Below are 25512 nucleotides of genomic sequence, written 5' to 3' on the forward strand. Positions count from 1 at the left end.
AATGGTTATTTTAGCTTTGCAGTGCTTATCTCTTTACAACTAAAATATCGCACAGTAATGTATCCATCCAGCACAACAGATGTTGACTTTTTAATACTTTTTTTTGTTTAGTTTTTTAAGGCTTCAAAATATTCATGCAGACAAACTGCATGAATTAAATCCAATACTCGCAAAACAGTACATTCAATAATATGGTTTGGTGCACACGGTTATATCAGTAATATGATCACTTAAAGGGCACAAAGCACACGCATGTAATTTTGCTGGCTTTTGAACATGGCATATTTACATTTTTGTCAGGTTTACACAGGCATGGGCAATGAGATAATCTCAATTTTCCTAGACCATGCACCTTCATTTCCACTTGCTAAACCACTGCCATGTTTTGTTCTTTTTGACAAGGAAGGTATCATGCCTCAAATAGTGCGAAAGTGTGTGATTTGGATTATTAGTCATACACTTTAAACAAAAATCTGTAAAATGTAATTAAAATGCAGCAGTGTGTAACTGTTGTTTCCATATTGGATACTTTCTGTAAATGTGCAAGTGTTTTTTTTCTGTAAAAGATGTACATTTTACAGATTAATTTTTTTCCATGTGTAGTTTAACAATGACTTGAACCTACATTGCCAAAAGCACCTTGAAAAGATGTCAGCTTGACAAAAAAGCTAGGGGTTACACTTTAAGAATGTGTACTAATATACTGCTAAAAAAGCAATGTATGACTTGCTACCTAATTGCATCAATTTGATGGGTGCTTATATACAGTGTATCAGGTTAGGACTTCTGCTGTACTATTAATATACAACAATAAGAACATTTGGATTCAATTCACAAAGCAATTTTTAAAATCCAAAGTCGTTTTTTTTTTTATAAAACGTTTGTCACAAAACTTTTACTATATAGCCTAATCTGTTAATTGAACAGCTCTCACACAGTTCATTAACAGTTTGTTTTTTCTTTCACAAAACAAATACATAAATCATTGCACTACAGAAAATGCTTAGTGAACTTGACCCTCTAATTGTGAATTAATCACCTCACATAACACACAACTCTAGTCTAAATGATGAGAGAGTAACACAATGCACCCAAATGAAAAATACAAATAAGCACTGTGGCAGGACAAACGACAGGATTCTAAGACTGCACAATCAAGGGGATACTAAGGGTCTACGTCTGGGTTCAAATTTCTGAATTGGGTCAGGCTTTGCCTGGCACCCTGGGATATTGGAGGTCTTGACCAGTACCTGTCGTCCTCCGGGGAGGCATGCTGGATATAAATCCTGGGGCTAGTAGGCCGTCTCCTATCCAGTGAGTGGGAACATCTATCCATGTTTGCCCCATTAATGAGATAGGAAAGACACAGTGAGTTAAGCAGCAGAGTTTGAAAAAATGATTCAGCTGGGACTGGAGGCATGAAAACCTGCAGCAACAAATTTCTGCACAGGCTATACTTCATAAAAGAAAGAAAGCTATTCTAAATTATTCATCCAGTGAATCTAAATTGGGACACTGGTTTCTAGGGCTGGTATTGGGGGACAGAAAGGCAGTAATGTGGAGGGTCACACAGTAGGTCAGTGGCTGAGCAGGGTTTGAAAGTCAGGCCATTCCTGGCTCTCGGTCCTCAGCTTTATGCACTTGCTAATACTGCCTGTCAATTTTAATGCTAAAGCCATTTTCATATAGGACACGGGATGATAAGATACATAAGTATAAGTAATACAAATGAATAATGTTGCTTCATAAGAACACCTAGCTAGATAAACCAACAACATTTACCTCTTTCGAGATACTTTGTATTGGACCTTTTCAGATTGTGTACACACACACACACATACACACACACACAGACAGACACAAAGTAAATATACAGAACATTCAATGAATGTAAACACCGTAACAAGATAAATGATGAATGGATGTACAAATGCATAGCATTTGTTTAATGGATAAAGTATTCTAATATCAAAACAAAAGCACATTCACTGTTCACGGTTTTACTTGATTACTATGAATCAGGGTCCTACTACAGGGATGGAAATAAGACTCCTATTGCATAGCAGTTTCACCCATTCCAGGTTTTACTACGAGCTTGATCAGCCCCAGTGTAGCAGTAACAAGCTTAGGTGTGTCTTATTAAACCCACAGTAAAACCAGGAATGGATCAAACTGCTATGTAATGGCAGGCTTACTTCTATCCCTGTCTATGTCATAACCAAATTTTGCCCTTGCTTTAATTTTAATAAGGAAATATTTATGTGTTACTTCTGCACAATACAGCAATAAACACACTAGCAAACAAATATATTAATAATAATTAATTAATTTTGCACAAAAAAAATAAATACAAAATCCAAGGAACTTAAACAGAATCCTAAAGCGTTTGGACACTTCAGTTCTGATTTTTGGTCCGGCTTGATGAAAAGGGTTAACTCTTTAAACATTTAAAGAATGTAATTTCAAAGTCCATTATTAGAAATACAATGAAATGGAAGTGCTCTAGACTACTGTGAAAGCCAACATCAGCCTACAGACCAGTTTCCTACATATCAACCTGTATTTTATTATTCTAAACAGACTTTAAAAAAATATGATTCAAATAACTCATGAGGCTCTACTTAGTGAATATGGCCCAATATGTAGGCTACTGAGGCTACTATAATATCACAGAACAGTGGGTACAGCTACTGTATGTCGACTAAAATCTAAAATACAATATTTACAAAAAAAACAGCACAGATAAAAGAAATTGAAAAGTCTTTTCTGTATACCTTTCTCGTTCTGGTGAATGGAAACTAGTATCTGGTCTCAAACAGTTGGTACTAGCACTCCTAACCCTGTCAAGAGAGGGCTGTAGATCACTAGTGCCAGTGCATTGCATCCAATGGAGGAAGATACAGAAGAAAGAAAACAAAAGGGAATACCATGTTAGATAGGAAATCATAACGGACATGTAATCTTACAACATGATCAGAAGAAACAATTATGAGTTGAAAGAGCGAATGCAGAAAATGTTCAACAAGACTCCGCCAAAATAATGGTGCGACACTGACACTGATTTTATCAAACTGTTATGAGAAAGACTTTCTTTGTAATAATTAAGTAAAGCATTTTGGCTGTACAAAAAAGTCACCAATAGCCCTTGTTTGGATCAGAGTATTCCAGTCTACTATACCCAGCCCATTCTCCCTCCCCTAATCATTGCCTAATTGATAAGCTAGCTTTATATCACGGTTTGTTTTTTGCCTATGTTGCATACATATACTAGTATTATATCGCTTATTTCTGACTTGCAGCTTTAATGCTGCTTTTGAGGATGTTTTTCATTGAACAATACCAGTCAATTAATTGCAGATAATGATGCTTGTCCATCATTTTAAAGCAAACATGCAAAACCCACAGTTTCAGGAAAGTGAGAGTGCGAACATCCAAGCACTTTCTCTACCTCTTACCAATTCATAATTTCATCTCTGAATCTCAGCACTCTGGGGCTAAGGGGATCTTGAGGCTGGGGGGTATCCTGTCTAATCACCGATTTGGACTTGAAACATGCAGGTAGACTGGAGCGTCACAAATAAAATACATTCAAATACAATGAAAATAGCCATGCATAAGCAACTAAATATACATAGAGAAAAACAAAATACATTGATATGGCTTAGAAAAGGAAGAAAGAAATGAATAGAATGGTTTGTCTGTTGATTGGACACACCAACCCGAATCACTATGCACTTTAGCCTGCCTCCCTAACTGAAAAATGCTCTAATGTTGCACAGAGAATTCCACAGACAAACCATTAGAAGGGGAGAAGAAAACATTGCACCCAGCACACATTAAGCACACAGTAGTAATCTAGATACTGACCCCGTGCTTCGGTTGTATAACAGTGAACTTCTGTGTTAGCAGTGTCCTAATACAGTACTGTAGGCGCTTGGAGCCATTCTCCTAAGACATACGCAAATCCACTGATTGCTAAGTATGTTAAGATGTCTTAATACAGTACTTACATTGTCAATGTGTTCTAACTTTACCCTGGGAGCTGGAAGCAAATATATTAACCCTTTCAGTCCCAAATAATTTTTGTTGAGTTGAAGAATTCGAAATTAAGTTTATATAATTCAAAATATATTACTAGCTCAGACTGGGACCCAAGAGTCTGGTGAGGTTCCAAGGTTATTTAACATACAGCGCTAAGGACAGCTAGGCAAAGATTTTGTTAATGTAGTGTAAGAAGAAAAAAAAATTGATTGATTGTATGTGTTTACCTTTGCATGGTTCTTCAGTCAAGAGAGGCACATGTCTGAGCCAATGCCAATGCTCTATTCCACTTAAACCAATCAGTGACAGTCAGAGGAGGGCTTTTGACACAACATGCCTGACCGTGTTGGCGTTGTTGGTGAAACCAAATGCTGATAGAAATGTAAAGCCGCTTCAAGTAGTACAACTAAAAAGGCAACACATCAGATTGATGTTCTTATAGTCAGACTTTACAGGATGCCTGTTGTATAGGGGGCTTTAATCCCTGTACTTGGATTCTTTGATGAACTATTTTAGAACATCTTAATAAGCTAACACATTTGATCATATACACCACCATGTGTAAATCCACTATATATAGAGAAAAAAAAGGTTGCTAACAAGTTCTTTAGCCTGCATTTAAATCTTAATTGATTTAGTTTTTCTTTGCATTTTTACAGTATGTAGCAGGCCAAATGGTATAGTATTTCACAAATGACCTACAATGTTGTAATAAGGCTACTAAATAAAATACTGTATAATAGCAGTGAAATACTGTACTGGAAAAAATGCAAAATACTGTGCTTATAGTAATTACTGCTGTACTAAAATGTTCAAAGGTATAGGTTCTGATGCAGTAATCAACACCATCTGACAGCTATTTCTGTAGTGGCTAAATTTAAAGAGCCAAATCCAGGATGGCAATATACAAATACAGGTTTAGATATTCCTAGGTAATTAAACAGTGTTTGAGGTGTACTGGGTGCAATTAAATAGGTAGCATTAGCAAACAAAAAACACATAGAAAGCATAGGGAAATACATTAACGGAAAATAATGACAAGACAACAGTCATACTGTAGGTAGTGGAAAGTAAGGTACAATTTTACTGTTTTGTTTTTTTAAAACATTTACAAAATTAAAATAGGGGATAAATTAGTCTTTTGGTGGGGGTGTCACTTTTCCTCACAATGTCTGTGTGGTTTAATATGTCTTACCTGTATATATATACCATTCACTAACAAAGGCATCTTGGGAGGCAAAGTTTTACTTCTATCTAACTGATCTTCTTATGTTTGTCAGAAATCACACAAACAACACATGCACAAAAATAAAACATGCCAAGTAAAACAGTTTCTATGGTAACATAAACATGTTATAAATTAAAAATAACAAAAGATACATTGTGTCCGATGCATAGCCAGAAATGTGGTATACACAAAATAAACCACGGTAGACTATATTTAATAACAGCCGTAACAAAATAATAATAATAATAATAATAATAATAATAATAATAATAATAATAATAATAATAATAATTCTCCTGCATCTCCTACAGCAAGTGCTTCTAAATTGTTGACTATTGTATTTAGTTTCAGAGGTACTTCAGCTCCAATGCCATCTAAGGATCCGCAATAGTAACTTCAGTCAAACAAGTTTCACAAAACATTTTCAAGAAGCAATAAGGAGGTGGAAGCACCCAGACGATGACTGAAATCCAGACCTAATTACTGCCAGTCACCTGTCTACAACTTTCATAACATTTTCCTTTTTTCCCTTTATTTAATGGATTCCAATCGGACATCAACAATCAATCAGGGTCAACTACTTGCAATTTATGAGTTAAATCATAAATAATGATCATGGGCTACCTTAAACCTGCAGAGAGTCAATACACTAATATACACTCAAAAGTAATACAGCAGTTAGCCCTGTAATTATAGGCCATCAACATACACCATATGAATCTACACGTGGTCTACTCTAGATGTTCAAATTGAAAATGAAGACTGAGATACTTCCTTCAGCTTTGTGGACGGCATGTGAAAACACATGACTTCAACCTCCTGAACATAAAGAGTCCAGATATATTTTGAATGATTTTACTACCGCAAGTGAAAACACAGGAATACAACTAAACATCACATTTTTGGTCATCATCATGCTTAAAGAAACGGAAATAACACTGCATGCGCTGACTATCCAAGCAAGTTCTGCTGTGATGGTAGAGTGCAGGGTCAAACTGACACCAGATACTAAAAACAAAAAAGTGGCTTATTATACATGATTGTCTGCTGCTTTGACCCTCTTCCCCTGGCTGCTATAACACAACGGTGATGACTTTGGACAAAATATAAACAGCAGATTTTCACCAGTACTTGTGCAAGCTTTGACTGTGACTGCAGCCAGAGAAAGTTTTATTGCAGTAGTTTTCAAGGGGGAACATTACTGAAGCAAATACATTCATTGCATATGACGACTGTCTTTAAGAATGACAACTCGATACTTGTGTAAGCAGCTGAGAAAATAACTTATAAGAAACACAATCAGTAAATAACAAGATGGGCTATGAAAATTAGTTTAACTTCTCAATGAAGATGTAAAAAAAAATAGAAAGGAAATAATGTATTATTATCATGAATGCATGTAAAAAAAAAGTACTTTATATTTAATGGCTTAGTATGGATTTAAAAAAAAAACAACAACATGAGTTATCAGACACTTATAGTTATTTACCTGTTAGTATGCAGGCACTCTGCACTTGTCCCTCGTTTTGCTCTGGGCAGCAAGAGGAACTCGCTGCACAGATAATATGCATGGGGTGACATAGATAAAAGGAAATATGAAGCAATCAACCAAAAACAGAAAGAAAATGTATATTGGTGTGTTAGTGAAAATGCAAAAAGGGCAAAATCAAAAAATCAAGCAGACTTTTTCTTCCAGAATCATCTAAATTATTATAAACAGGCTAAGTAGTCACATATCGCATACATTACCAGGCACAGGCCTATTTGTGCGACACATGACAGCCAAACGCTCACAGATGCCGCTGAAGCAGCTTTGTACAAAAAGCAGTAAAGTGTTAATATCTAAAAATATGCTGGAGAAGATTAACCCTTAGCAAACGTCTTTAGCACATGTACTGCTAGGTTGGAGTATTAAAGAGAGGTCTACAGTACATCTAATAAACCTCCTTTTTTCCCTTTGTTAAAAAATCTCTATGCAGCATAAGGCTGGAGGTATAACTGCGCCATCTAGTGGGTGCATATTTCGGTGTACAGTTTGGGTGCTCCTGTTTTAAACTGTCAAGCTGAACAATGTGCTGCTTGACATTTCCACCAAGTTGCCATAACTGTTGTGTAAAACAATGTTAACCATAACCACAGATGTAAATATTTGCCCCTAAATACCATTCTCATATTGTTTATTTAGGCCAGGAGTGGACACAACTCCAGTCCAGGTTTCTGTTACAATCCATATTCTAAATTGTTTAATTAAAAAAAAGGTAAAATGATGGAATCATGGAAAGGTGTCAATCCAGAAAACGATTTGATTTTATTGGATTTCAAAAGAATGAGGATAACACAGAGTAAAGACTTTAAAAGTCAGGGTATAACTCAAAGACATGACTTTAATTTGTTTACGTTTGTGATAATTCTGGGCCTTTCAAATGTGATGAATTGTGTGGTATTTTTGAGATGTTGACTTATGGACACTTGGGGCTAACTTAAAACCTCCAAACTATTCTCACTCATGACCTGAGTTTGATTCAAACCCAGGCCTCCAGAGATAAAAGGCATGAGAAGCTAACAAAAAACAAAATGCTGATAGTTGGGCCACACTTCATCATTTTTAAAGATTAGGATTCCAAACAGCAAAAATATAAACCGTAGCATTTAAGACACTGTATTACCTTTCCTCTGAAAAATACTGACTGTCGATATCCCTAGACCTGCGTTCTATTGGACTTCTAGAGGCAGCATGGTTTCTAGTGGGAGAACGTGACCTTCGTGATTGATGAATTTCATCTAAACTCCTACAAAAGAAGTTTAAGACAGTAAGACAAATCATTTTTAAAAAGCAGTCTTCATTATGTAATCAACACAAAAAGGAATAAGCATTAGGCAAACACTCTTGAAGACACAATTCTTGTCCTTGCCCTTTTTTTAAATGATGGAAAATTTAAAATAATATGCTATCAAAATGGAAACTACTAACATTTTGTGACGGAACTAAACAAACAAATCACATTTTGGGCATATTTACAGATCACCTAACTGAGTTAAATGGAACATAAATTTAAGCTGAAGTACAAAAAGAGATTTTTCTTAGAGCTGTGTCTCTAAGTTTTATAACATTCCTAGTTGTACCAATGGATAAAAATGGGAGCAATGGCTTTAGGCAGAGCCGAGCGCGTTACAATGCAAGGTTATGGATGACGTGTTTGGAGATGCACCTCTGTAGTGGCACACTTGGTATTCGGGACCGGGTCCTGCCCTGGTCGTCACCGCGGTGAGGGGACACGGATCGTGAGCGATGATGTGTCCTTCTCTGTTGTTCTGGCACAGTAAGTGTTGTGGATTTACTTTCTCGATTGTTTGACCTACATTCTGCAGCTAGACACCAATGAAATAAAAAAGAAATGCAGTTACATGTGTTACCTTAAAAGCTATTGTACCTAACAAAATAATTCCATAAATCACACCTGTTCTTCACTCCCATTGGCTCCATAGATCTGAATAGGTCTTCATTTTTTAAAGAAACACAGGTTATAGCAAGCATATGTTTTCCTTTTAAAACATGATATTTGGGATTACATTAGGTTAAAGAAAACTCTCAGTTTGCATGCCTTACTCTCAGGAAATCTATTACACTTGCACTTCTGGGTCATTTCACCTTAGCAGTGTCTTTTGGGTCCAAACATGTTGGATGAAAGCATGTCAGTCAATATGGGAAGGAGTTGCTTGACAGGAAAGAAGAAGTCATTAAAACAGTGGAGACACTGTTGCCCTCCAGGCGACTAAACATGAAAGCATGGCTTGCAAACACAGAATCAGAGTGTAGTACCATGTATCAGGTAACATGTGTTTCCTTCAAAACTGCACATTTGAGACATTTACATGAATGGGAGTGAACAACAGGTAAGATTTGGTTAGCTCCAATCATTGTGAAGTTGCAACAGAAACAGTGCATTAGTACAGCTTCAGAAAGTATTTTTTAGCACTGGGCAACATTCACTGTAATGAGAGCATTTAGTCATGCCGAGCTAATCTACGATTCTGCAAAGCAGCACAGATGAACGACAGCTAATCGTTGAGGTGCTGTTCTTTTTCCCCAATATGCATGCATTTTATTTGTTTTATTTAGTTGTCTTCAGGGCTTAAGCAGGAAGGCAGATGTTATACAATGCCTACACTTTTCAGTCAGAGAACAAATACACAGTTCATTTGTAAAATGTTTTTATTCAATAGACTGCAGTTGTTGGTTATTTTCCTTTTATATTGATACATGTCTTTGTTGCATCAATGAATAACATCCACGATGCCTTGCGCATTACTAAAGCACATGATGTACCTGACATTACTGCAGGTTGTTCATTTAGATTACTGGCCTCCTGGTCAAGTCCTGTAAACTACAGATTAAAATAACTGAATCATGCTCTTCCGCCCCACCCACCTGTTGAAACTACTCCAATACCATCAGCAACATCATAATCTGAGATGTCACTATCACTGATTCGCTGAGATCCTGCATAGTGATGGGACAAACACACAGCTGCAGGTCTTACAAAAAAATGACTTTCACACATTGTCTCAGGTCCAAATCAGCACTCCCATTTTACTCTACTATAGAAAGGTTTGCTAAAAAGGGTTTTTAAACAATATCATTGCTACCTAATAGACTGTCTTGATATGTATCAGATAGTGGACAAATATTTTTTGCTAAACATTTAGTAGGGAGTTATTTTTTTCTCAAAGGCTTTTTTCTGCTTTACTACCTATTTATTTATACTTTTTTTCCCGTTAACATAGTTGCATTTGTTTAATCAACGTAAGAACCTTTAAAATGACAACTACAACGTACCAAACATAAAGGACAGCTAAGAGAATTAAGTTAGTATAGTGGGCAGGACTAATGTAGTACAGGTGGAATGTGAACTTTGTTATTAAATACTGCAAATTCTTAAAAAAAAAGAAAAAGAAAATAAAAACATTTTAAGAAGGTTTTATGGTTTTAAAACAATTATATGACAGCATTTCTTTCAAAATACAGTATAGTATAATATACATCTGTATAATATATTTTAGTGTTGAAAAGTGACATACTGACTGAACTAATGTAAAGTCCAAACAAACTACAAGTAGGTACTTGGTACAGCCCTAGGAAACAAAGTGCAGTTATTTTTTTCTTGACTATATTGGTAGCCAATGGGCTCCCCTCCACACAGAAAGAACCCCTTGGGATAGGTGTTTATTTTCTCCTGGACCTCTACAGGTTGTTCTGAACGGTACATTCTGCAGACCCCTGATGTAGTTTTATGATGTTGACAACAGTTAGGGATAGAGCCGAGCTTGATAGAGTTATTTCAGTTGGAACTTACAGAAGATTCACTTTTTGAGATTTCCAGAGGAGGGGGAGGGGGGTTAATATATAAAACAGTATTTGTGAAGGTTAATTAAGCAGCATTTACCCCCATATTTATTTCTGTATTTTCTGACAGTACATATTCATTCATAGTTTTCCAATTAAAAAAAACACTTTGTACTTCTCATTTTAAACACTGTTTCAGTGGTGAGCTACAGTGTAATATGACATGCTACAGTACAAAAGGCAAGCATAATTCAATGACCTCAACCTGCTTCCCGACTGCCTTGTTTAGCCCACAAAGTGACAATGGAGCCACCGCAGGGGTCTGTGATTATAAACTTCAGAACACTTACTTTGTAACTTTTTGCAAGGGCTTTCCCCGTGCATGCGTCTCCGTGGCATATATGGTGATGGCTGAGGCAGAGGTAGTGAAGATATATCATGTGTCTGAAGTTTATACCAATGTGGTTCATCGTCCAAAAGGGCTGTCTCCAGCTCCAGGAGGATCTGCAAAAAAAAAACACTGTCGTAACAAGTGTTTTGTGGTTTCAATGGTGCTGTTCAGAACTATAGATCTTGCCTGCCAGTGTGCAGGCTCTATTTTAAATGTAATGGACTGGGGAGTGAGAACAATAGTTTTATTTTCCTAAAAAAAAAAAAAAAAGCCCTGTTACAAAGTTTGAAATTAACTGATATTCCCGAAACTGCCCTCCATTCTTGTTGGCATCTTTAACAACAGTCTAGACTTGTTTCATCGTGAACATCAAACTGTCTGAACAAACATTAAAAAAAAGTAAGAGTTTAGATATTTATATGTAGTTTGTTAATACGAGTTTGGGGTCACCTTACTTTAAAGATCCATAAACCTGGACAGGTCATTTTGTTTTTGTAGATTAGCTGTATGGTACCTCTCCAAGAAATTCACTTTGTTCCTCTTGTACTCTAGGTTGGTCCCAGACAGTGATTTCCAACATCCGTTCTCGAAAGTCCCTCCGATGCACATGGGAATAGATAAATGTTTGGTTCCACTTGGGCTCTAAACTTTTCTTAACTGTTTTGGTCCTCCTTTTACTTTTGTCACTGAAACAAACGCAGTCCCAAGTTAATTGTACAGCATTCCAGGGCTTCCTTCTAGCACTATATCATTCTGTACTGTCAAATTAGACAACATACTGCTATCTAGTTAAAAGATTTAAAAAATACATATTTTCGTAATAATTCATGAAGGTTACCTCCTATCTGGAAGGAAATACATTTTGACATATTGGTTTCTTGGCCGGCCATCCATTCTCGACGGGAGGGCCGTGGCTTGAAGCACGTTTACTATTAGCTGGTGTCCCACTTTGTCATACCACAACTTTACCTAGAAAATATATAAACACTGATGTTCATGCAAATAAGTAACTATAAACAAATGGAAAAGCCAGATTTAAATACTGTTGTGTTAATAGGTTTTATGGAGGATAACATGACATCTGCAAAGTACAGTGTGCCTGTTGCAGTGTAGGTATTTACAGAAGACAAATTAATCTGTCCTACAGTACTTGTGTTCTTTTCTTCCACTTTCTTTAACTTTAATTAGCATAACACTGTTCTCATAAGTCATTAATTGTTTTGCTTTTCATCTTTTTTTCCCCCAAAAGCTACAGGTCTGATGGAAGCACCCTATCCATTCACTGCCTGTTTTACACGTTATAGGACCCTATGTAGTTTCCCTATTGCCTATACAAGAAAAAACAATAAGTTAAGAACACATAGGGAATGGAGGGTGTAACTCTGAAACTTGTATTACTTTCAGTTGTTTAATATATGATTACTGTATTAATAAATACAGTAATCTGTATTTATTAATACAGTTACAAATAAGAAGAAGAAGACAAAAAATAATGGTCTTTTACAGTAGCCAGAAGTGGTCAGTTAGGATGACCGGTCAGTTTGTAAGTGTGATGTTTGTAACTTTGCGGTTCTATTGTGACACAGGAAGTGAACATACAGCAACTGTGTGAGGAAAACAAAAATATCAACAACAAAACAATAAGGAACTTCTGAGAATGCTACCATGTTATCTGAGGTGAGTAAATCTTTATTTGTTTTAAAGCCATGGTTGATACACCTTTAATGCACAGGTCAAGTATGATGTTCTTACCGAAAGCTGTCCGGGTAAAACCTGGGGTGCATCTTTGAGGTTTCCGGGACTAGTTGGGGATATAACAGAAATAGAAGGCCTCTCCATTTTCTGAGACTCAAAAGAACTTGAACCTGGCAAAGAAAAAAAAACAAGGGCATGCTAGAATAAAAACATACTACAGAAAGTTTTTTTACTTCAGACAAATATATGTGTTTCTCAACATACTAGTTTTGTAAAATGAATGATGTGTTCACAACAAGTTATGAAAGTTGCACTTGAAGAGAATGTAGCTGTAAAAACTTACTAGATTCTAGTGGAGGATGAGATGTTTCTGGGATTCTAGGAATATCTCTGCAATTCAGAAACAAATAGAAATCATAATACCAACACAAAGTTTATTTTCAGCCACTGAACATACCACAAGAATATTTACACGTGAAGAGGGAATATCCTGCAACACTGTTATCTGAATCCAGTAATCCGGGAAGGGGGTATACAACACATGAACACCATTGTCAGGCAATATGCACTATCCAATAAATCCAATTTCTTCAAATGCAGATACAATTATTCATTTTAATATAGTTGCATGCCCAAATTCTTTAATGTTTAGCTGGCCATTTTACAGCAAGTTTGGATTCAAGGGCACAGTATCTTAAAGTGTATATCATTGCACATGACTTTGATGGTCCGTGCTATTTTATTTTTAGAAAATTGAATGTTTGTGTATATGAAAACACATTTAAATGCATTGCTCATGTTTGAAGAATGCATTATTATACTCAGACCTTTCATTTCCCCTTTTACAAGAGACAAAAAGGACACCCTTGAAAGCCACAATTTTCTAGAGTGTCGAACAGCAACAGAAAATGTCTTAAGCAGAAGCCCACTGCTTTATAAATACTGTTGCCCGATGGTGTCAAAGCACTCAGTTAGAAAAGGGAGTTCAGACTATCAGAGCTATACAGTTTACTTACTGGTAGGCTTTATACACCTTTCTCAAGAAGTTTTTGGAAAGAAACCGATGATTATATCTTATGATAAAAAAAAAAAAACAGAAAGGGGAAAAAACAATAAAACACAGGAAATAAGCTGTAAAGAATACAGAAAAAAATGGAAAAAATATTTAAACAAAAATACATGAGAAGTCAGTATTGGAGACAACTGTAGAGTAGCCATTGTATAAGGAAAAGAAGTGCAGCACTGTTTCAAAATTGCCTTGAATAACACTATGCTTGGTTTGTGATGACATACAGTAAAACATAGTGTTCTGCACTTGATGTGCTCGTGATAAAACCGGAAACTCACCTAAAAAGTAACAAACCACAAGCAGTATAGTCAATGCAGTGGCTTGATAACTGTGTTATTCAAAACACAATCTGACAGTACCTAGCCTAAACAAAGTAGTGAAAGTAGTGTTTGAGGCTTGATAAAAGCAGGGTAATTGCACCCATTGGCCAGACCCAAATTCCCTCTGAGAAATCCACTGTACTCCTCCTGAAAAAGGCAGAAGATCTCTATGGAAATCCAACCCAGTGCATACATATTTTCATATGCAGATTGTGTGTTAAAAAGCTGCCAGGGTTGAAAAGCGGACAGATGTTTGCGAGAGAAAGCAGAGAGGAAGAGATCAGAACTCCCCAGGAAGGTTGCCACTTGACTGATGATGCTGCTTTTATTCTGTCTGTCAAACACATTTTTTTCAAACAGTTTGTTATCACAGCAGATTAGCATTTTGGCAGACTCGTGTTGTCTCAGAAATAGGGAGACAAACAGGTCAGTTTTTTTTTAAACTCACCTCTAAACCACAAAGGAACAGATTTTAATCAACAACTGAGTTTGAATTGCGAGAACGGCTTTAATAAATGTATTTAATTGTTTAATTGCGGTGGTGATTCTACACAGAGGGTATTGTAACACCATGGAGTAAAATCGAATTGCTTGAAATGCTATATGGTAAACAATATTTATCAAAACAGTGCGATTATAGACTACTTTGCACTCACAACACTCTTAACCTTGTGGTTAAGTTTTTTTTTATTTAATATTCATTCCTGCTTCATACAGACCCGTCCAATCAGACAAAAAGCAAATTAGCACGATGATTAATTTAGTGACGGTACACACAATTCACACTCACTTTACAGGCTGAATAAAATCAATTAATATGCAGGTTAGAGAGATGAATTGAAAAACCTGGCCCAAGATTATACAAACTGTGTATTGCAAGCTTTTACTATTAACAGATTTAAAATGCAACAATGTAAAAGGATTTTAATACCTTACCTAATTGGCCTTGAAACTACTATTTCGACTTGAGGCTCAGATTTGGACTCCAAAATGATATTGTAAACTTCTTTTTTTGTTGCTCCAGGTAATGGCTTGCTGTTCCATTCCAGCACCTCGTCACCTTTCAACACAGAACTCAAATTATTTTCTGCAAATGGCTGTGTTCTTCACACAAAAGTGGAAAATCCACTGCACCCTGCTTTGTCCTGTACTACATAATGACATGCCAAATTCATTTTAAGTAATGACAAAAAACAGTTTTATTAAAACATCTAGCCGTCACATGCATATTTTATATTTTAATTACCAACAACTTTTACCTGTGCAGTTTAAGTGCAAGACTGCTTTGGAAGATGAATAATTATTTTAGAAGATTCTGGCACATTGTGGCAGAGAATTCAATGATGTAGCTAGTGTCAGTGTAATACTATTATGTAACAGGTTAGGGGGTAACACATGCAGTAAAAGTTGGTACAAGACTGACCCCTGTGGTGTAAATGAGGTTGTGCATGAGAATGCAACACATCAGGTCTGTAACCTTTTATCCAAGCAAGCTTGACTTTTATACATTGGTTAAAATCTAGACTGGCAAATGTGCAAAGTACTCAATTGACTCTCAATCTGCATATGTGCATTGGATTACCCATGTCTGTATTAGGAACGCTGGCACTCGCCGGAACACTTAAGTGCACAGTAATACATGGTGGTCTATGTGTTGATACATTCTTTAATAGAGGCTGTAGTACTGTATTTATTCTCCAGAATGTACAACAATGTAGGTATTTGAGTATTAAGAAAAACATTCAACTGCAGACATGTACCTGCTCTTAAGTGGCCAACGACGTCCGCTAAGCTTCCTCTCTTTACTTTGGTGATGAAGGCACCGAGTCTACCAGTTTCTGTAATCTTCCCCCCAACAACCTACATCAACCAAATAGGATCACATAGCAGTACTGTCTCGACTGTTGGGAGGTAGACTAACCATCCAAAACCCCAGTGTTCACAATATCTCAGATGCTTGCTAACTATAACAGTCCTGAACAGTTCAGTACAAATTAAAAAAATATGTTTAACAAATGCACTCCCTTATTCTTCACCAGGTTGTAACAGAAGAAAGAATAATCAGTGTTAAGCAAAAGAAAAAATGCAAAGTTCTCGAAACTACATAAAAAAAAAAATTATATGATATATATACCTAATATTCAGTATTCAGGACCAGTTTGATATTATAAATCTGATGCTTTTTTTTTCTTATTTTGCTTGGTTACTGTATTGTAATTAACATACTTACTTTTAATCCTAGTAATGCACCTGACTCTTTTGGCATAGTTGTTCTCTTGCTTAGAATAATGCGTCCAATTAAATGATCACCTTCTTTGGATGGCTGCCATGTAACAGGATGCTGTAAATAAGAAGGTATTGATTTAATCCTATCACTTTAAACAAATTCCACCTAAAAACACAAAACATAAAGACACTGAATAACTCTCTCGGTTTAACAGTGCTATCAATTATTGGCATGATTCACACTGTAATGATCTTGGCACATGTTTAATTGCACAGGTCACTTGCTGCACTGAGATATTGCTTTCTTTTCTTTTCAGGGCTGAGCTGTTAAAGGGACAGTGACTAGAAAGTGTTCACTTTGCCTGGCCTCACATTGTTTGAAAGAAGAAAAAGTAGTACTCTCACATTTTATTATTAATTGAGCTACTCACCCCCATTAATCCCTGCTAGACTTCAACAATTCCTCCAGTACCATGCATTTATCTTGCAGCAAGTCATAATAAAGCAAAGTAAAGCCATGTATGTAACAGCACATAAAAGACTAGTGAAAGTGGTAAAAAAGCATGGTATGGCTATGAAATCATGGTAGATGTATAGTAAATCTTTAAAGATATATGGGTCTTGCAAAGGTAATACCATGTCAACTTCAAAAGTAATAACTCAAAGTGCAAGTGTAATAACATGTTAACTGCAAATGAATTACTGTACGACATATGCAGACATAGTTAGTACATTGTGCAGGTTTTTTTTTTTTTGTATTACATTTAAAGTTAGTATTGCTGTACATCAAAATTAAAGCTCTACAGAAGTTGTGCTGTTTTTGGACCATCTACAACTATTGGATATCCATATGGTTATTTGCAGGATCTTTGCAGTGGCTATAATGATTGTTTGGCTGGGTTTTTATTTTTTGTTATTTCAGATGTTTTTTTCCTGCAAAAGTTGCTTGAAGTACACCCTCCTCCACTATGTGGCGTACCCCTTTGCAGCATGTACGGCATTGCCAGGCATGTGATTACTGACCTGTACAGAGCAAAGTGGGCCAGGCTTGATGGGAGGACCCGCCAACAGCCCCTGGTGCCAGCGGGGCATAGGCAGAGGAAGACGTATATTGTGCAATGTGAATAATGTGACATGAAAGCAAGGAGATGGGTATACTGTTAAAACAGTGACATTTAATTGCATCGACAGTGAAATGGTAAAATTTAAAGGAAAATAAATGCGATAAGGAACAGCAGTTTGAAAGAACTTACCGTATTTATTGGGGAAGTATCACTAACATGCCAGATGGCAGTGTCCAACGGGAAACAGTCCCAGTCACCTGCAACAAATACGTGAAATTTAGAAACCTTGATAAAATACATACTCAGCAATGGATTAAGTCAAAATACACAGTACATATTTTCCTAAGGCATTTGTACAACAAAGTGGGCCTTAGGCACACTTTCAACCCATTGTTTATAGTCCAGGGTTAGTGCTGTACCAGATTAATTACTTTATACTCCTGCCCAGCACTCTCCTTCTATATACTGGTTTATAATAAACTAGAAACTGTCATTGTTTATACAGTCCTATTTTTCTTCAGCCTTTATAAGCATTCATCTGTTCAGGCATACATAATTCTTCAGTCAAATGTATTATAGTTTTTTCCGACACCATTTTGAAAATACATCGGAACTGGAGGGCAGCAGCTGGAGCACACATCCATATGGATTAGAAAATAATATGTACATTAGCAACTACAGTTTAAGGTGAGGGTTAGTCAGCCATGAACAGTGTCGTAACCAGAGCTGACACTCTACCGAGGTCAAACTTAGGTTTCAAGCTATAGCTGGCAGTATTTATATGACTGCTTGGTATTTAATATTTAACCTCCAAATCTATGTTGCACGGCAAACCAACAGAGAAAATGAAGGAGTTTTTTGTACTTTACCAGAAACGACCTTGGTGTCCTCATAGCTAGTTACAGCCATGGCCATGAACTATCGGTTTAACACTGCCCAGTGTAGGCAAGAGTGCTCTCCTGAAAGGAGAAATCTTTTCATTTGGAGGTGTTGTTCAACCACAAATTAATTTCCAAACATGTACAAATCTGAAACTAGACCGTATAACTCTTTTAAAACCTACATTAAAATTATATTAATAACACAAATCTAATCATTCAAATCCAAAAACAATGACAGTGTGATGAAAAATATTGTGTACTGCTTTATGGGTACAAACTTAAACCCTAAAGTAAATTCAGCTCCATCCATGCAAATTGAATTAATTCTTAAAACATTACTAGAATGAACATTTAAGACACCAAATTATTCCCACTAGTCTTTATTCACCACAGCGTTGTGTAATACCAGTGTCAGAAGTCTGGAACTGTATTACAGTACAGAACATTGATTTTTACCTCACACGACTCGTCACATCAGCATGAACTATTGCTGCATATGCTAAATTAACTCCAGTTATCACACTAAGCCTACCTATCTGACATTTAGTAGTTTAATTAACTGATCACTCTCGTAGAGATGTAACGGCACAGAAAGGATTGGCAAGTCAGTCACATAGCCAATGAACCATGAACCGTATAATAAGTGTCAGTAAGAGGTTTAACCCAAGAAAGATTGGGAAGGGAGAGTCTTTTTCAACATATTTACAGTAAACCATGCATCATTTTGGGGCTTATTTTTAGCTATTTTTCGAGTTTAATATAAATAGTTTTTTTGGGGGGCTTTCGATTTTTATATACTGTATGAATTTATTGTTTTCGGTTACTTTCCAAAATGCTTGGGCGTTTTTTTCTGTCACAATAGTAGTAACTCGACAGTAGTTGCACACTTAAGTTGTACCTTCTTTCCTTTGCTGTCTTCCACAACGAAATCCTTATGGTCACGGGCACATTCTCCTGTGATTTTTGTGTGCAGGCATTTTTTTTACATTTCACCACAATTTGCAATTCTGTTTTAAATCCTCTGTATCGTAACTGTAATACAGCTTAAAATTCTGCAGACAAGCCTCCATTCGGGTTTAAAGTATCCAGAAAGAATCAATGATAGATATAAAAGTCAGGAAGGATCGAGGGGCATTGCCCAGCTGTACTGGGAAAGGTAGTTTGTTTTTGTTTTTTATTTGTTAGTTTTTTGTTTTTTAAGTGGGAAAGTGGTGATGAAGTCAACGTGAACTGAGTTTCCAGTGTTTTTCCGGTGTTTACTAGACACGATTAATTTTTTTTTGTATCGGGGGTGTTTTATTGGGTTTTATCGGTTAATACTAAAAATCAGAAGCACTAATTATATTATTATAGTCATTTATATTGTATGTATTATTGTGTATGTGTATACATATGTGTATTATGAAAGCATATATTAAAAATAACATTAAAATATAAACCTGTATGCTAGGGGTACGCAGACAGTTGATAGGTCTGGAATGGGGGTATGTGACAATCAAAAGTTTGGGAACCTCTGCTATAGGGTGATGCAAAACTTTTAGCCAGAGCTGTACATCTATAAAGACCATGTGAACAATCATACTTCTAGAAAACTATGAAAAGGAGGGTAACGGGGGGAGGTCTGTGCTGACTGTCTGGCACATGCGTGGTTCTGCAGGAAGAGGGCGGCAGCCTCATAAGATCCGCCTGTCAGTCATGGCGATGACATGGAGAGGTAGGGAAGAGGGTGTGTTGGCTTTCCCTCTCTCTGAGTGGCTGAGAGGCGGGCCTTGGGGGATTGCTCAGCCCATAAGAACTGCACTTGGCTGTGCATTCGGGTGACCGGAGAGAGGATACCCCGTGACGCTGGCTGAAGAAGCCAGTGTAAACAAAGACTAGGCAGGAACGCCAGCGGTTGAAGACAGAACAAAACAGGCAAGCACGGCTGAGGAAGACAGCCCGCCTTAAACAAATAAACCAAGAATTAAAATAAATAATTATGTACCCAAAGGGACATGTGTAGTTATACAGGGAACTCTGGCCACCCCAGTGTATAGGGAATAGCTGAGCGTAGGTCAGAGACCCAAACTGACGGCTTAGCGGCAGTGGGGGCACTGCGTAAGCACCACCTTTATTTTGTAGTTTTATTACTGTGTTTTATTTTCTCTTTTTATTTCACATTTGGTTTTCATTATTATTTTAGAGCACCTGTGTGTGCTGACGGATACAAGTGCAACTCCTGCTTACCATCGTTGGTACAAGAGGAGTTGCAGTACCAGTGCCATCTGGTGACAAATACAAAAAAAAATTCCCAAAATAAAACTGGGCACCCGTGCGGTGTTTCAAATAAAACCTTCTGTCTCCTGTGTGTGTCAGTGAATTGCCCACCACCCTTCCACAAGGAGAAATAATCAATTTTCCCTACAAATATTGTGGTGATCTCAGTTAACGCAGGCAGGCGCATCACACAGGGCGAGGCAATCCACACACAGGCATAGGGCGGTCGCGAACCTGGGACCTCTCACACTGAAACACAGTGCCGATACTGCTGTACAAAAGAGCCGGCTCCTTTGCAAGGAGAGTATATCGGGCTTATGTCTTTGTGTGTGTTTACATCACCTACCAGCCCTGCTGCTGCCTTCCACCGTGCACGCTACAATATCAATAGTTAACAAACGTATTCAACACAAATAAGCTAAAACATTTCCGAATTCCACCTGTTTGTCTTGCATGGTGTTACAATTTATAGGAAATGTAACCATTCCACACTACTGATATTTTTGGGATTAAAATATAACTGGTGCATCGCATGAATTTAATTCACCATGTTATGACTAAAAATAAATAGTTACTATACTGTATATACTGTTGTCCACACCTGCACTGAATGTTACGTCTTTCACACAGTAAAACTGATATAGCAAAATCAAACACAGAAATTTTAATCTTTACTCTAAGGGTTGGTTTCACCTTATCTAAGGTAACATTAGTTAGTCCAAGATTAGTGCTTATCTGTGTCAGCAGGGTCGGTTTAACCCATACGCAAATGATGCTATAGTGTAGGAGCCCCCAGCAGAATTGGGGCCCCCACGAGGTCGCCATTTGTTTGTGACATTTTACAAAAACTGCATGTGGGCGGACGGGCACACACACACATAAGCTTGCTTTCGGTTAATTCTGTTCTTCTATGCATGTCTTTCTCAATTACAGCATACCTGGTCTCTGAGTCTCTCACGCAAGCAGCTTCCTGCTAGTAATGTACAATACCAAATATGCTCTACCTCCTGGGAGAGATCCGTCCCTAGTCCTACTATGTCAGAGGTATCAGTCTGCAGGATAAAATGTATGAATCAGGCTAAATTTACGTATTCATTTATTTCAGTTTTAGGGCCAATTTAAAAACCTGTCCTGTCTCAAATGTGCACACTATTGTATATATTAGTTGCTGGACTTTCTGGTAAACTAACAAAACCACTGACCCATTAACCTCAGTGGATGCTGTATTATGCACTTGCTTTATACTTTTGTACTTTACTGCCTGGGACTGAAGCTTTTTTTATGTCTGTGATCCATATTGCATCATTTTGTGTTCTATGTTCCCACGGATGTTAATTAACATTAAAAAGATTTAATTATTTTCACTCGCGTGTGATTTCTGTTGTATGGTACAAGGCAATAAAGGTATACACAGTTTAATAAGCCTCATGCCCAGCTATGATCAGCAAAGAAACAAGCCTACATAAAGTGTTCAGATAAGTTGTTGAATTTGTATTTGTCTCCTTCTTTTTTTATTTTTTATGCAAACTCCATGGCCAAACATGTATTTAAGAAAAACAGAACCATGCTCAGTTCTTCTCAGTGCTGTGAAAGAGCGGGCTGGAAATGTCCGCTCTGCTCTCCGCTTGAGCACCTACCCCGCTCTGCTCCCCCGCTCCATATACAATTGTCTCGCTCCACTCCGCTCACACTCTCTGTCCCCAATGCAGGGCTGGATTAACCAATATGCCAATAACACCATTCGCCATAATATGCATAGGGCACCCAAAATGTGGGTTAGTGTAGGGTCCCCACGTCCTTTAATCCGGCCCTGTGTGCCAACCAGCAGTAAAAAGGTTTAATTTCAGCTGCTGTCCATCTTGTTTCTCAAATTAATATTAAAAACAAAAAAAATGTCATAATTACTATCAGTGAAGTACTTTTGTATTAAAATACTTTCTAAAAGTGGGATTCGATACTAGATCTTAGAAATCCCAAGAAAATTCTTTATTAATTGAGCTACACGGCAAGTTCGTCTCGCTGCTGAGATTGAAGACTGGCCCTGGCCTACCCCGGCCAAACATTCCACACCTGGAATGCACATCTCCAAAACCTAGAAAAGTATAGTAAGGTGACATCAAAAAAAATCTAGAGAAAGTACTCTGCACTCTGGGTGCCAAAAGTCATCGTAAACATAGCTATTTACACACGGTAAAAACATTAAACATACACAAATACACATGTCCTGCTTCCTTGGTCAAACTGACAATAAATAAAAAAAACATACCCTATAAAAATATTTGTAACGATCAATAAATACATAATGTACACATCCGGTTCCAATTATAAATGCTGGACATATGAGAAAATTCCTGTCAAGCCTACTCTGTTTACTACTGTTGAATGTGGCTACATTTCTTTAACATACCAATACCAAACTTGTCCAGTTCGATTGTTTAGACATGTATCAGTAAGCCCTATTCAGGAAACTTTATCAGTAACACATACTGTCAGAATGTTTTTACAAACAAACTTTAGTTGAATAAACTCTTTTAGACAGCTGTTGGATTATTTAACAACAGTCTAGGTACAGTAATAAGTTTCATTAATATTGTACTGTATCTTATTCATAAAAGCAGGTTTTGAAAAAGCATTAGTTAAATAACTTGTGAATTAAAGCCCGGTGACAAGTCCTTTGTGAACATTAACAATGTATTCAAGTTACCCAATTCAACTGTATATGCATTCTGAAATAGAATATTGTATCCTCATAGTGTATTACTGGGTGTTAGAGAAAAATGACTTTCTCTCAATAAGCAGGCTCCTTTCCTACAATGCCCAGAGAATCTTCCACACTATATATTTTTACAATTGTCATTGACCTGCTTCATTACTTTATCAATACTTCCACAGTGTAAAGCCAGCTACTGGAATACTAATACAGTGCTGTACTGCAATGTTTTTTTTTATTTGACATTTAAAAAGCATGCCCACAAGAATTATATATATATATATATATATATATATATATATATATATATATATATATATATATATATATATATATATATATATATATATATATATATATCTTTAAAAATAAATCTTCAAAAAATAATAATAAAATAATAATAATAATAATTGGAAGACACTATATTTTCACATATTTGAAGCTGTAATCTCTTTCAGGTCTACAGTAGAGCATTGCTCAATTTCACCTGATTTGTCAATAAATTTAATTATATTCAGCAGAGCAGCTTAATTTGGTATTAATCAAAAAGTGGAATTTAGAAGACAAATGAGATGAAAATCACAATTACTAAAGACTTTAGGGCTTACTCTTGGTAAATGGGAAATTTGCCATCATAAAACAAACATTCTAGCTTTAAATTACATGCATGTGACTTCTGTATTATATATAGCCAGCCCATTTCAAGCAAGCTTCCTGGTTTATATCTCCCACGAGTTGCAGAACAGCTTAACTGACCTGTTTCTAAAACACTGCTGATCTATGCTGTTGTTACGTCCCATTCCAGAAACAGAAGTTTCCGAAATGCAACAGCATAGCTATATAAAGCAATGTAGTACCTGACTATACATAAACTACATTTCGCATCACAAGAAAAGTCTGCCGGGGCATATTTTAGCTCTGACTGCACATGGTTTGGATGGTGCATGAAATCCAACCTATCGCTGACTACAGCTGCATTTGGAAATTAAAAAAAAACAAACATTGTGCGTCTAAAAGCAGGTGCATCTAGCCTATTAAAGTGACAGGGATAGTTACACTGAGAGAAACTTAGTCTAGTAGACAAATGTTTTAAGTGTCTTTTGAGAAAGGATACATTTAACAATAGATGTCATACAGTGTTTTGCCACATTAGACACTTTTGAACCCCCCCCCCAGCAGATATCTTAACTTTTTTTACAAATAGAATCTGGAGTTATGATCACTGGTTAAGAATTCTGTTTCACAGAATTACTGTGAGAAATTAGGTAGATTATGTTTTATCACATATAATCATATAATGGGCTTTAATTTTGTTTATTTATTGCATAACAAAGCTAGTGTATCTAACCACCAAAGTCAGTATTGTAAATTGTATCTGTAACCTAATTTCTATAAACTCAAATATAATTAATAAAAAAAGGAAAATGTTTCACACCAAACTAATATTATAGTACCGTACTCTGTCAGCTGCTGCATGTTCTTCACTAGTTTCAGCAGTGCAAAGAATTGCAATATTCTGTAAGTAGCACAGATTGTAGCAAAAACAAACACAGAGTAATATTTAAAGAGAGGACTCTGAAGTCTACTAACCGCAGCATTGTTCGGGAGATGGGCAACCCAACTGTCTTCTGCCAAAGACAGCAGCTGAAAATACCAGACATAACAGGATCATTTAGCCATCTTTCATTTTGTTATTCCAACTAACTTGTACTATAAGCTACAGAACATTAAATTACACCTTGAAAACAACATCACAATTTACCATTAGTTTCTACAATTGTTTCCTCAGATTAACCTTCTAAGTTCTTACTGTGATCTTACAGTGCATTCAAGTTTTTCACTATGACAAATCAAAATTAGTGCTAAACAACATTTTAAACATAAACAATACATAAAATCAATGGCACAATTGATTAATAGATCAGCTCAGCTTGCAGTGGTTTACCTGTCCCAGAGTTCAAAGTGTTTAGCAGAAACTGAAGAACCCCAGCAAACATTGCTGTGAATGTCCAGGAGTTCTATTTCCAAACAGAAAAGCGGTCAGCAGATTCACTATGTGTGGAAATCTCAATGCTATTTACTCGTAGCCAAGCCACATCAAATTGCCTGCAGTTATTATTTTCAGACTAAAGCATTGTCGACAATATATCTATAAAAACAAAATACGGTGCAGTGTGACACCAGAGAACAAGGTCAGAAACGCAACAGTCATCAATACAGATCTCTGCAGAGTAGTGCAATCATAGATTAGCATGGTAATCCATAGGTACAGCGTGAGAAGCTAATA

The 25512-nt window shown here is 36.6% G+C and overlaps 1 protein-coding gene across 39 annotated transcripts in view; it reads right to left on the bottom strand.

Annotated features, from left to right (window-relative positions):
* The window catches only part of LOC117411104 (regulating synaptic membrane exocytosis protein 1-like), a 130783-nt gene that overhangs the window by 41027 nt on the left and 64244 nt on the right, over positions 1-25512 (bottom strand). For 8 of the 39 annotated variants that reach the window (XM_059024969.1, XM_059024963.1, XM_059024961.1 and 5 more), the window contains 17 exons: positions 24816-24869; positions 17568-17635; positions 17338-17388; positions 16319-16429; positions 15849-15948; positions 15025-15148; positions 13043-13089; positions 12757-12869; positions 11843-11973; positions 11519-11690; positions 10964-11117; positions 9699-9770; positions 8479-8638; positions 7936-8058; positions 6759-6821; positions 2775-2864; positions 1251-1328 (listed from right to left, as the gene is read on the bottom strand). In XM_059024969.1, the coding sequence (XP_058880952.1) occupies positions 1251-1328; positions 2775-2864; positions 6759-6821; positions 7936-8058; positions 8479-8638; positions 9699-9770; positions 10964-11117; positions 11519-11690; positions 11843-11973; positions 12757-12869; positions 13043-13089; positions 15025-15148; positions 15849-15948; positions 16319-16429; positions 17338-17388; positions 17568-17635; positions 24816-24869 (1711 nt within the window). The remainder of the gene's footprint in view (positions 1-1250; positions 1329-2774; positions 2865-6758; positions 6822-7935; positions 8059-8478; positions 8639-9698; positions 9771-10963; positions 11118-11518; positions 11691-11842; positions 11974-12756; positions 12870-13042; positions 13090-15024; positions 15149-15848; positions 15949-16318; positions 16430-17337; positions 17389-17567; positions 17636-24815; positions 24870-25512) is intronic. The other 31 variants (XM_059024970.1, XM_059024982.1, XM_059024981.1 and 28 more) reach the window with 14 other exon arrangements.

Source organism: Acipenser ruthenus, chromosome 6, assembly GCF_902713425.1.
Source record: "Acipenser ruthenus chromosome 6, fAciRut3.2 maternal haplotype, whole genome shotgun sequence".
Taxonomy (NCBI): Eukaryota; Metazoa; Chordata; class Actinopteri; order Acipenseriformes; family Acipenseridae; genus Acipenser; species Acipenser ruthenus.